This window comes from Astatotilapia calliptera, chromosome 2, assembly GCF_964374335.1.
Source record: "Astatotilapia calliptera chromosome 2, fAstCal68.1, whole genome shotgun sequence".
Classification (NCBI taxonomy): domain Eukaryota; kingdom Metazoa; phylum Chordata; class Actinopteri; order Cichliformes; family Cichlidae; genus Astatotilapia; species Astatotilapia calliptera.
Genome location: NC_137423.1, coordinates 10,760,177 through 10,773,528, shown reverse-complemented (window position 1 = coordinate 10,773,528; position 13,352 = coordinate 10,760,177). Strand labels below are relative to the sequence as shown.

General features: G+C 43.2%; 1 protein-coding gene across 2 annotated transcripts in view; it reads left to right on the top strand.

The window, feature by feature from the left end:
* Positions 1-13,352, top strand: part of nfkb1 (nuclear factor of kappa light polypeptide gene enhancer in B-cells 1) — a 28,158-nt gene that overhangs the window by 4,895 nt on the left and 9,911 nt on the right. The window contains exons 3-5 of one of the 2 annotated variants that reach the window (XM_026184505.2): positions 441-531; positions 2,811-2,851; positions 4,003-4,101. In XM_026184505.2, coding sequence (XP_026040290.2) covers positions 441-531; positions 2,811-2,851; positions 4,003-4,101 — 231 coding nt within the window. The remainder of the gene's footprint in view (positions 1-440; positions 532-2,810; positions 2,852-4,002; positions 4,102-13,352) is intronic. The other variant, XM_026184523.2, reaches the window with a different exon arrangement.

Sequence of the window (13,352 nt, the reverse complement as noted above, 5' to 3'; positions counted from 1 at the left end):
TTGTCTTCCTCGTGGTCTTATACCTGTTCTTCCTTGTCTTGATCTGTCTCTTCTTCTTGATTTGCTTGTATATTCCTGATCTATGTCAGTGCTTTCTTTTCCTTCTTTGTCTTCTTCTTCTCGTCCTTCTTATTGATCTTCCTCCTTGGTCGTGGTTCCTTTGTGGCACCGGTTCATGCAGTCTCTTTGAACAGACCATGCTGGGGTATCTCTTCTGCTTGAACCCTGAGAAGCACTGATGTGGGGCTCTGATCCGAGCTGCTGTAAATAACTGTCCTGTTCTCGTTAATGGACTGTTGTTTCTTTGGTATAACATGAATTATTGCAGTTAACATCACTCAAGCTGCACACATGTGAAGAACAAGAACTAAATAATAATAATGTCTTCCTGTGTTTATTTAAGTCTAAAGTCAGACTTCGTGTTTTTGTCTTTACTGCAGATGTTTGATAACATCATGATAGACCCGTCATGGGAGTTTCCACATTTTGCGATGCCTCAGACGTCTCTGCGGACAGGTGAGAGTCCTGCAGGTGTGTCCCACACCATCAGCTTTATCTTTAAAATGGGTGTCTTTGGGTTTCAGACTGCTGGTCCAACAATAAGATGTCATGTAGTACTTTCCTGTTGGCTTGATTTGACCTCTGTACTTTCAGAGTTTATTTACTTTGAATGTGTTGTGTTGTTTTTATCTGGATTTCCCCTTTGTTTCTGAACAATAGTATAATTTCTGAAGAAAAAAAAGAGCAGCCATGGGTGGCATTAATCATCTCTTAAACTTGTCATTTTGAGATGACGGCTTAATCTTCGTGCATAAAAATACCACACTGTCACGCAACCATCACGCCTGTCTCTCCTGCCGTCCCCACAAAAGCTGTCAGGCCTTTTGTTTTCAGACGGTTTCCTTTGGTCTCACTCACTCCGCCATCCTGAGGTTATTACTGTGTGGTTAGCATGAAATAAAAAACACGCAGGTGGAGATAAAGTATCTGCTGCCCCATTTGTGTAATTGTGTTGAGCTCATACTTTACATACTCGAGCCTGATTGAAAAGCAGTTTAGTTCTTTTCCTGTTGCAGTGTTTGCTTCCTGACACTCGTCGTTTGGTTGACTGTGGTCGTTATATCCACGCGTATCATTGTTGTTTAGGTAATACTCAAAATTTAAAGGGACCCACTAAGACTTATGTCACTGGTATTCCCTGTAAAAAAAACTATTTACCAAGAAACCCCCAACAATAAATTTCATGTGTGATTTGGTTTAAAGTTCCAGGAAAAGTCAGACAAATGGACTTTGACTTGGACTGTTACGTCAGACAATGAGAGCTTTATATGGACCGTTACGGCATGAATGAAGCCTTTGTTCAGACAGAAGCTGAAGGCTCTATAACATGTGTGAAAGAAACATTAAAACCACACACAGGTTGAACAGATGCCGCTGGGGAGGAAAAACTTCCGAAACTCCACTTTCTTTTTGCAAAAGTGAATTTCTGTTGAGGGGGAAAAAATGAAGGTAAAGTGAAAGAGGAGTTTCATGACGTGTCCTCTGTGGTGGCTGTGGGACGGCAGCTCAGCTCTCACTTCCCTTTAATATCAACACATCGTTTCTCTGAGTAGAGACAGAGGTGTAGCTCGCATGGGGAAACTGGCTCCTCTTTACATTTACATGTGGCTACAGTGGTACGCAGAAAGTGGCGATTACAGCATTTCTTCTTTTAACATGTGGAAAAATACAACCGGTCTCTCCTGCACATATGGATGGTAGAGGAAACGCAACAAGGGCGACATTTCACAGTTCATATTTCATGTGAGACAACATTTCACCGACATTAAACAGAATCTCACATGACGGGAAACCTGACATGAAACACAAAATGTCGCAAAAGACATTAAACATAACGTGACATTTTAGAAAATGTGTCATCAAACAAAACTGAATGAAAGATGACATAAATCTCAACGTTTTAGAAAATCGATATTGCGCAAGATGCCCGCATTACGAGTTTTACAAACGACAATTCAGGAAAGGATCACCGCAAAAGACATTTCAGGTGGCACGAAATTTCAATCGAAGCGCAGACACTCGAAACACTGTCGCGTACAGATTTCTTGAAAGCCGTTTTACAGGATGTTGATAGCAAATGAGACGAGATTTCAGGGAAGATGTTTTACATTCTCCTACTTATCAGATGCATATTTTAAGAAAAACTGATGACATTTCAAAAAACACAACAGAAAAAAACATAAAACATTTCTGAAAAGAGAGTTTAAAAAAAAATGAGACGCCACTACAGGCGTCTCATTTATTGCACATCAAAAAAGTTTGAGGTTAAAAAGGAGCTCAAACTGAAATGTTGGTTAAACACTCTTTACGGTCTACTTATCAGTAATAATGACATAGTTGTAATAATTCTTAAACCGTGGAAACCTCAAACCGTGGAAGGGAGTTCCCCTCACTGTGACACAGTGCTGCTCACAGGAGATTGTTGGGGTTCTCCCTCTAATATTGATGGTCTGCAGCTCAAAGAGTCTTATCACTGAAACTGAATAGGATTGGTTAGAGCACTGCTGGTCAGCAGATGGTTGTCAAACCAGAGACCAGACCCAGGGTGAGGGGTGACAGATACCCCAGGGAAACTTTGTGTAGAGAAAAGCGTAGCTCGGTCTTTATTTCATGTGTAAGATATCTCAGTTCTCTGACACCTCTAAATGTCTCGATTGTCTGAAACCCCAAAACGAATTTTCAAAGAAACAAATCAGCTGTATGAGAAGGTGTTTGAATCTGAGTCTGAATCTGAGTCTTTGTGGTTTCAGTGGACGGACCGTTCCTGCAGATCGTGGAGCAGCCCAAACAGGTAACACTCACCTGTCCCGTCTTATCAGAGACGACTGACCGCTGGGTTTAGTTTATTTTTAAATTGGTTTTATTTAGAATTAAAAAAGGGAATTGACTTAGTACAGGATGTTTGGCTGTTTAAGTCACACCTGTAACTACTGCTGTTTTCTTTTCCTGTCTTTTGTTGCTGATGGTCACGCTGACTGTAACGGCACTCTGACCGTGTTCTGATGTCACTTCCTTTAATGCAGCGGTCCTCAACCCCTGGGCCGGTACTGGTCCATGAGTCGTTTGGTACCGGGCCGCCAGAGTTGAGGCTCATTGTCGGACATAAACCGGTCCATGGCACAAAAAAAGGTTGGGGACCGCTGCTTTAATGGACAGTAAAACACAGTTAGGCCGTAAGTTGTGCAGCAAAGTGGAGCAAAGACTGAGGGGGGGGTCAATAACAGGGTCCCCCCTGAGTCATTAAAGAGTCAGTCATTAAAGTGAAGGATGTTAAGGTGTTAAAAGGTCCTGCGTTGAACTTACAGGTGTTATGTTTAACACTGACGGAAGAAATACATTTAACGCTCATAAGACCTATTTTAGTGACCGTCTGTGGTCATTAATGATCTCTGTTAGACTTTAAACAGGAAGTCTTTATTTAACGTGCTTCTCATGGTGCTGCTTGCTTTCTGTTCAAGCTTGTATTTACAGTCAAACTGAAGTATGTAAATTTGGATGTAGCCGTTGGCACGTTACCCATTGATTTTAAAGACTCATCATTAGCATTTCTGTCACCGCCATGATGTTTTTGGACGAAAGGTCAAAGTGTTAGCGGCGCTGTTTATCCCGGGAGTGGGAGGGCACTGACTTGGGTGGAGTATTTCCCATTAATTTTTGAGCTTTGAATCCTAAACATTTACACCTTTAATCTAATTTCACCCCATAAATGTCACACCCTCCTCCCTGCCTGTATATATTTATTTGATGACAGAGCTCCTTTAACTTCAGCTGGATTAACACTGATGACTCAACAGGAAGAAAGGGAAGCATCGCGTCTCAGAGTTGGATTTCACCCACCTGTTTAATGAATAATCACCTGAACGTGTGTTTAGAACAACAAGGCGACTGATTGTCAGCTGATGCATTGATACAGGTGTGCACTGTTGTCTTTTTTTTTTACAGCGCGGCTTCAGGTTCAGGTACGGCTGCGAGGGGCCGTCTCACGGCGGTCTGCCGGGGGCCACCAGCGAGAAGAACAGGAAGACCTACCCCACCGTCAAGGTAACGCTTCCTGTCTGCGCTTGTTCTCCAGGTGTCGGATGTGCAAATGTAAACCTCGTCCTGCGCACTCGCTACAGTCAGCTGACTCACCTGCAGAGCGCAGCGTTTAAACTTTCTTCCAGTTTGTTGGTCCAGGAAGTGTTTGAAGCACACAGAGTGAGCTCTAAAATCAGATTGTGGTTCACTTCTGTCTGCAGCGGCAAGAGGAAATAAAACAGTTTCCTGCAGAGACTTTAATACTGCTGAGGCATCGGGCCGACTGTTTCTGTCGTTTTGCTGATTGAAGTTGTCAAACTGACTAAACCTGTTTTGAGCTGAAGCTGAAATATGAAAGTAATGCCGTAGTGCGATTGAAGCTCTGGGAAATGATTGTTTATATCAGTTTCATCGCAGTGATTGTTCAGTGAGAGTAACACAGAGCTCCTTTAACTACAGTTATTAATAACACACGCAGCCATTAAATGAGTTATTCATCACACTGTTTCTGCTTTCACAAGCTAACACAGAGTAAGACCAGCGATGAGACCCAGTCCTGCTCTGCTGTCTGTGCTGTATACCCGAGCATCAGTATAATGACACCGAGCTCACCTGGATGTTTGGAGGCCGAGCGGTCCCTCTGTGAACTGACTGTCCTGCTGATGTTGAAGCTCACTGTTTGTTGAGACGAGCCTTATTGGATCAAACCAGCTCCCTTTTGGTTAATTTTGGCTGACGTTATCTTGCCAGTTGAAGTTTTTAGTTGTAGGAAAACAAAATCAAAGCTAGTTTTAAGGTCATGATTATACGTGACGCGGACTTGAGTCCATAAATTTCATCATCAGACGTTGATGACGAGCATCCGTGTGGATGTCCACATGCTCGCCTGTTTTTTCTTTTTTTACCGCACAGACTCACAGAATTTACATAACAGTGCACCAACTACACGTGTCCCAGGCGGCAGACTTCAAGCAGCCTTCACAGGAGTATAACAGGACTGACTGCTTGGCTGTCGGGTCTCCAGCTGTCGGTGTTTGTGTCCGTCGGCCAGCTTAATGTGGCCTTAACCTCTTCAACTGAAAAACCAAACTACACTGGACACACTGAGGCCATAAAGGCCTGTGTTCACTTACAGGCGTGTGACACCATCATACAGCTTAAAGCAAGGGTGTCAAACTTATGGCCCATGGGCCAGAGTCACCCCACTGCAGACGGCTTTGGGAAATGTGAAGGAGGTCATAGATTTGACTTTGAACTGTGTTTCAGATGAAAACCTCCTTCGGGACCATCGAAGTAACAAAGTAACAGAGTAATACAGAGTAAACAGTTAAATATCAGGTACTCTTCTATCTACTGCAGAAATTCCTTTGCTTTATTGTGATTTCACATGTTCAAGAGAGAAATGGGTCTATAATAATTAATATATACATTCTTATCTTTACCTTAATAGTGTGAAACAGGCTTCGCAATGACTGAGGGAGAGATCCTAGTTTAAAGCAGTCAGTGTGGGTTGGACTAAGCTGTGCAGACAGTAATGTAAAGACGTGTTTGTAAAATTCCAAAAGGAAACATTTCCGATCGGAGCATTTTCCAGATCAAAGCTTTGGCTGAGGACACTTCCAGCTGATACATGGGTTCATGCAACCCTGTTTTAAGTTTTGGTGGAATTTCAGGAATGTTAAGTTTGGCTAGAAAGTCATTAATTGTGTTGCAGTTAGTTTGTGATCCTGAGGTGTAGAGCTCTGAGTAAAAGTTCTTTAATACATCGCCAAAAGTTGGTTCTGTTCATCTGGACATCCAGATGAACAGAACCGACTTTTGGCGATTTACTTACCCGGATGATTGAGCATGCATCAGGATGTCCCTGAATACATGATTCACTTTTTCATGAGCTGTGAAAGAATACTTGGCCCTAGATACCTTAAGAAGACTTGGCAGTTATCTATCAGGTTTGTCGCCGTTCAGTTGAGTATGTTGTTTGTAGGTCAAGCCTCGTTTTGAGTTCAACATGCTTTTTAAAAATTGTCTGTTTAACCTGTTGCATTAACATATTTTGTTCATGAGCGGCTTGTTTTTGCTGAATAAGTAGTAATTTGGCCTTAAAGGCATCCCATACAACAAGGCTGGAAGTCTCTGGGGAGGAGTTAGTAGCAAAGCAAAAGCCTATCTCATCTTCTGTCATTAAACAGAAGGGTTGAGTTGAAATCCCGTTGTAGGTGGGTGTGAAATAACTACACAGCGATTGGCACAGGAGTGGACCTGCTGCAGGCATTAAGTGTCAGTGATAGCGTAAACGATTCTCCAATACGTGTGGTACACGTGTGAGAGGTCTCTCTCTCGAGAGCTGAATCAAATGATTAGTTCATCACCAGGCCTCTGGAGAACTTCAAGAAGTGTTGAGGAGGTAATTTAGCCATTTAAATAAGCTCTGGTGGATCAAGGACGCATCTAAAACCTGCAGGACACCAGAACTGGGTCTAACCAACAATTAAAATCATCCCCCGGGATGAGAGAGTACTTATTTAAGGCAGGTTTGAAGAGAGTCTCGTCATCTCGTCATTCGGAGCATAAACATTTACTAGAGCGACCAAAGTGTTGCACAATTTCCCACTGACTATAACAACTGTGCAGATTTGTGTGCGACAACAACCCGGGCCTCAAAGGGAATATTCTCGACGATCATATCGTGCTTTAGCCTGGAAACGTGAGTGGAAGCACCGGCACCTCCACCGTGGGAGGACACGTCCAGTATTTTTACTTTTCAATTTTTAATGAATATTTACTGCATACCTAGGATGTTTGTGGATTCCTGGGGATGACTAAAGTATCTACTTAATCTGTCTAATGTAATCTGAATAGTGTTTGTTTTTTCTTGTATGACGATTCAGTGTGTGGTTAGACGTTTTCATGCTGACATGAAGGGGAGTTTCACGGGTCTGCCCTACTTAAGGTCAAAGTGGGCAGCATGTGGCCCACGATGTGAAACGAGTCTGACGTCCGTGTCTTAAAGGGTTGCATTAACTTGTAACGAGTTTAAAATCACAAAAATGTTGTGTTATGAATGTGTCGTAACAATATCATAGACTCAAACCTCTCTTGGGAGTCGTCTTAAGGATCCTGTGATTTAGATATTTGAGTCCTCAGTGAAGGTCTCGTTTACTCGTTTACTACACATGGGCAATAATGCATTGAGTATTTAAAGCATGTAAAAAAAAGAGAAGAGAAAAGTTGCATAAATCACATTTAAAGGAAGTGTGCAGGGTTTGCCCCTGCTTACTTGTGATTTAGGAACCAGCTGTTAAACAATGCGTCGCTGCGTCTGCTTGAACAGGTCAAAACGAGTCGCGTGAAGCCGTCGTGTCGGCGGCGTTACAAAGCTGCACGGTCTTTTCTCGTGAGCAGGGGAGAGGCTGGTGTTTACTATTGTCTGCCGAAGGCTGGTTTTGTTTCACTGTGGTTTTGGTTGGAGGTGACCGTCGCTGGCTTTAGAAGCCGTGGCGCTCTTGTTTCCACCCCGCGCTCTGTATGAGACTGACACAAGCACACGAGCTCGAGTTTCCTGCCGTGTTGTTTCTGTTGATGTTTAGTTTGGAGTCTGAAGCTCCCACATGTTCCGACCAAACCAGAAAACATGGGAAATCCCCAGATTCCTGCTTCTGTCTTTGTCTCGCTGACATTAAAACTATATGAAAGCTGATTAAAGAGATCCAGACTTTCAGACACAGGTCAGAACAGGAAGTGTTCGTTATAAAAAAAAAATCATATGAGCTCATTTGTTTTCTGTACGTAGTCAAAACAGTTGCGTACGAGCTGAGAAGGACACGTTTTTTCTTGATGTAGAATCTGAATAAAAATGATTCATTTTTGGACACAATGGGCTAAAAGAAGTTTATTTCAGTCACGCTTTGCTCTCTGCCCTTTAACTGAGTACATACAAAAGATGGACGTAGAACTCTGACAGAACCTCCTGGTTTGGGAAACGCTGGTTTAACGCCTGGCATTTTGACTGCCGCCATATTGTTTTTTTTTTAAGCTTGATCTTTTCCTTCCTGGTTGTCTTCTTCTTCTTCTTCTTTTTTTTTTTTCTTAATCTTTTTGATCTAAAGCCCAAGATTGTCTTCTTATTCTTGTCTTTCTTGGTTGTCTTCTTCTTCTTCTTCTTCTTCTTCTTCTTCTTTTTTTTTTTCTTAATCTTTTTGATCTAAAGCCCAAGATTGTCTTCTTATTCTTGTCTTTCTTGGTCGTCTTCTTCTTCTTCTCCTTCTTCCTAAGTCGTGGTTACTGTGCGGCAGTGATTCACGCAGTCTCGTAAACTTGATGTTGTCAAAACACCTTTTCTGCCGTCATCGCAGCAGCCGATGGTTTTTGACTTTGTTTTAAAGTCGAGGGATCTTTGGAGGAGCTGCAGCTTTTGTTGCTTCAGCGTTGGCTGATGCTCAGTTTGTCACGTTATGCTACGTGTGGAGAAGAAGCATTTAAAAGGAACAGAAGGTGACCAGTGGTACACCGAGCGCCGTAACGTAAGGACAACATGGGCTCATATGCATCAGCTGGGTGTACGATAGGCATGAATGAGATGAAGTCACTGACACAAATGAGGAAGTGTTCCTCCCACTCGCTGTGTTTGATCTGTGGGTCGTGTTAGAGAGATGTTGATGATGGTGAGTTTGCATGTTGAGGCTGCAGAGTGGGAAAACCCCTCCAGCTCTGGCAGGACCAGTGGGACGATGACTAGTCTGACTCACTCGACTCACCCGCTCCATCTCTCTGTTTTTTTTAAATTGATAAGGCATCTGTCACCTTCACTGCCTGCGTCCCGTGGTGTCATGCTCTGTGTACGTACTCTGCTCTAATGTGTGCTCGTGAAGTTCCCCTGAAGTTTCCACAAGAGTTTTTGTTTTTCTAAACTACTGACTTTTCGTGCCTGTAGTTTCTTAAAGATTTCTAAGGAAGTTTTCTGGATAAAATTGGAATTTCCCTTTAAGGTTCTCGCAGTGATGAACATTATACACCTTTAAGACTTTAAAGTTTTTTTTTTAAACTCGAGCAGACTTACCAGAGATCTACTCAAGCAGCTTAAGCCACGAGTTATTTTTGTGACTGATGATGGTGTTAATAGTGGAACGAGGTAAATCAATGTGCCCTGAGTCATTCCTGCTTTCATGAACATCAAGTTTTATTCAAGAGGATCTGAAAGCAGCGACTGATGGACTCACTGGGGCAATCATCGAGCCTGACAGGTGCTTTACCTGGCACAGGATCATCCATGCCACAAAGTTTTGAAGAATAAAACCAGATTTGAAGCTTCAGCTTCATGAATCCGGATGTTGAGTTTAATCAAAAACAGCTGCAACAAAAAGTGAGGAAACGGCCTGTTTTATTCCTTAATACCAACATTAAAGTGTTTTATGCATTTTATTTATGCTCGATGCATGAAATCCACCGGAATAAAAAACACTGTGATAGAAATATTAGCGGCCTGCAGTGTGTGATGAATGTGGAGCGCTCACGTTGGAGAAGAAAACAGGAAAATGTCTGAGCGCGTGTTAACCACAGGCCTTATTTCAGGCGAATCAAACTTGTAGAAACGGTGAGTGCAAAATGCAAACTCATTCAGAAAGTTTATTTATTCAGATCAGAACAGTCCCTTTTTTCCCTCTCGCTGCCTCAGCCCGGCCACAGCGCACACACCGGGACAACTTGGTGAATGTTTGGATTTACTAAGTGTCTGAACCAACTTTGGCATCATTAGCGTAAAACAAACATCCCCAGTAGCTGCACGCAGACTTCATCCCACAGCTGCTTTTCCTCACAATATTCCTCGAGACTCCGATAAACACTCGGAGCTCCTGCACGGATCGGATCTGTGCTCCGAGCGCTTTAGTTTTCTGACATCAGATGAAGTTTCAGCAAAATCTTCTGCTGGCCCGGACCTGTCCGAGAGCTCTCTGCAAACCACACACACACAAACACACCTCTGCTGTGTTTCATGTCTGTTGGGAATTTCCTCTCCTTGACACCCACATGTAATTACAAGGAAGTGGAGTTGCGTCACAAACAGGAAAGGTGCCGAGTTTCAGCTCGCAGATGAAAGCTCTGCATCCAGAGGTGTAATATCTGCGTTCGCGCCCACTCTGGCCCAGAAATACTGACATATTTAACCCTTTGTTGTTCACTCGTGGTCGCACAGCGGTGCTGCACAGACTACAGGCTGCCTCAGCGGGTGAAACTCATCAGGTACAGAGAGACCGAAACAAAAACACATTCGGTTGTTGGATTTAAATTACTGTCGTCATTTTGCACTCGGAGTCACCACTTTGAATTTTCCACAGCCTGATGGTTCATGACATTTCATATTTGTGGTGATGTAGATTAATCCCGAGCTTCACTTTCATCGGTTATCAGACGTTATACGTCTGCTCACTTGACTTTTCTGCTTCTTTATGAGGGCTGAGAGTCTTTCATATTAGCTGAAAGCTAAAGCTGGTGTGGAAGTGTTTGAACATTCCCCACAGAGCAGCTTGGTTTGGTCTCTGTGGATAGGTTCCCTCTTCATAACGATTCTCTCATCCCAACCAGTCGCAGCAGATGGCCCGTCCCTCCCTGAGCCTGGTTCTGCGGGAGGTTTCTTCCTGTTAAAAGGGAGTTTTTCCTTCCCACTGCCGCCAAAGTGCTTGCTCATAGGGGGTCATATGATTGTTGGGTTTTTCTCTGTATGTATTATTGTAGGGTCTACCTTACAATATAAAGCCCCTTGAGGCAACTGTTGTGATTTGGCGCTGTATAAATAAAATCAAATTGAACTGAGTGGGTGAGTTGGGGCGTGGCTACGTTGATTGACAGAAGCCAGATGGATAGATACTGAGGAAACTTCTGTTACGGCAGCAGGATGATGAATAAAAATGGTGCCATCCACAGTAAACAGGCGCATAGTGAGGGCCTTTTACTGCCAGAGATGCAGAACATTTACACTTGTGATGGCTCCACCCCTATATTTATTTGGAATTTCTATTTATAAAAGACTCGACTAGAGGAGATGAGGTTTCAGGTGAGTACATAATAAATAATTATCTCTTCCCCCGGCATTCACAAGCTTAAATCTCGACCTTCACAAGAGACAGAGGTTAAACTAAATCAAACCAACTCCTCCTAATACGCCTGCTCCAATGAGTGAAATCAAGCGCTCCCAATGACATTTAATATGTAAAATAACCAAGCCCTTTGTCTCAGTGTGGTCCAATATGGGGTCACCAGGAAGTGTAGGTCCTGTGTTTAATATTTGGTCCTCCAAAGGGGACTGGACCCAGCCCTGCAACAACCCGGGAGGCAGCTGAAACTGGCTAACTGGTTGTATCAGCTGACCTTTCAAAATAAGAGAGAGCAAATTGTCCATCATTAGATGTTTAAATGTAAAAATCAGTGCTTAGATAAACATGAGTGCTCAGGTTTCATTATGGGAATTGGCATTGCACATACTGCCCTCCTCTCTGCAGTTTAGCTTCATCGGGAGCAGTGAAGGCTGATCACTGAGCGCTTCTCTGCAAACTCCACTTGGCTGCTTCACCGTACTGGGAACGTCAGAGACCTCAGGTACTTAGTGTGAGCGTGTTTGAACCAGGAAACCATCAGACAGCAATGCTCGCTGTGTTTCTAGGAACTGGGTTTGTCTGCCAGAGCGCTTCGAGTGGCCCACAGCACCGGGAAGAGGAAGTGGGCTAGTGTTTATTTACTGCTGCAACGTTCCTGCAGGCAAATGTCTGCAGCAACATCATTTGTACATGCACACGTGTGTGCACGGTAGAAACGGGAACAGATTTCCTTTCCGCAAACTCAGTTTACCTCAGAGTGCAATTAGATAGAGAGATAACTTTTAATTTTGGGTGTGGAGAAACCTCAACGACAAAGTGAAGGAAATCATAACGAGAGAAAAAGCTACAAGTTGAAGTTTTACTTCCTCTGAAGGAATCTTACAGATTGTTTGGTTTTGGTTTGGCAGATTAAGAAATGCACTCTCGGTTTTTGTAGTTCTGGAACAGGAACAGTTATCTGGATTCAGGCTTGAATGTCTTAAATGTGACTTTGAAAAGGATCCTGACCTGATCACAGATAAAGTTTTTTTTATCAGAGATAAAATGTTTCGTAGCTCATTCAAAGTTTAGCTGCTTTCACACTGTACGAAATCTCCACTGATGTGTGCGCTGTGCTCAGACTGAACGAGCTTTCAGCCACGCCTCTAATGACTCGGCAGTATTCTCAGGTATCGATCAGCTCCAGCTGGCAGTGCGATGCCTTCACATGTGTCTATAGGTTTCTATAAGTTACTATGTTGCTGTTGAATTGGGTGCAGCAGCTCTTTGGAACAGAAGGATGCACACTCGTTAAAAGTGTGCAGGGTTTTTTTTTTTAAATTTCACTGGAAATATGGTTATTGCAGGTTTCCTTGAAAAGCTGTGAAATAATTGGAAGGCTGTGCCCCCCCCGTACAGTTGGGACTGACTCACTTTTGCAGTCTGAATTGGACTTTAGAAGAAATGCAGGTTTTACTTCAGGGAAAACTTCAGTTATATTTCTCTAACCTCGTCTCTTCGGTATAAATATAGATATAAATGAGGCATTAATGAGCACCTGTGTGTTTCACAGCTGAAACTCATAAGCTTCAGACTCGTTTTTATTTTACAGAATCTGTTTAATGTAATCACCTGATAGAGATCAGCGCGCTTTCATGTTTCTGTCTGATGTTCGGACAGGGGATGAAAACACGTCTTTGCGAGATCCGTTAAAAAGGAGGTGAGGCGGCATGAAACTGCGTCCGCTGAAGTTTGGCTGGTATCGTGAGTCATCCAGGAGAAAGTTTTTTCTGAACCGCAGCAGAGAAGCGCCGAGGGCAGAAAAATCCAAAGTGCCCTGAATCTGTCACCGTGAGTCATCTCTGGATCTCCGAATGACTTCTCTAAAACCACATCCATCCAGTCTGACCTCTCCCTCATTTGACAGACTCTAACAATCCACACCGAGCGTCCTTCAGCACAGCCACTGTTTAAGGTTCAGCAGAAGCACATTTCCTCTCAGACTCAGTGTGTTGGCGATAAGCTGGTCTCCTGATTTGAAGACCAAAACATGGCAAAGATTATTTTCATGCATCAGCGACAGATGACAGATGAAGTTCCCTCTGTGATCCAGAACTTTGCAGGATTCAGAAAAACTCTTAAACTTGATCTGATCGGCATTATTTCTCCATTTCACAGCCAGGAGCCACATTCAGATGTGATTTATAA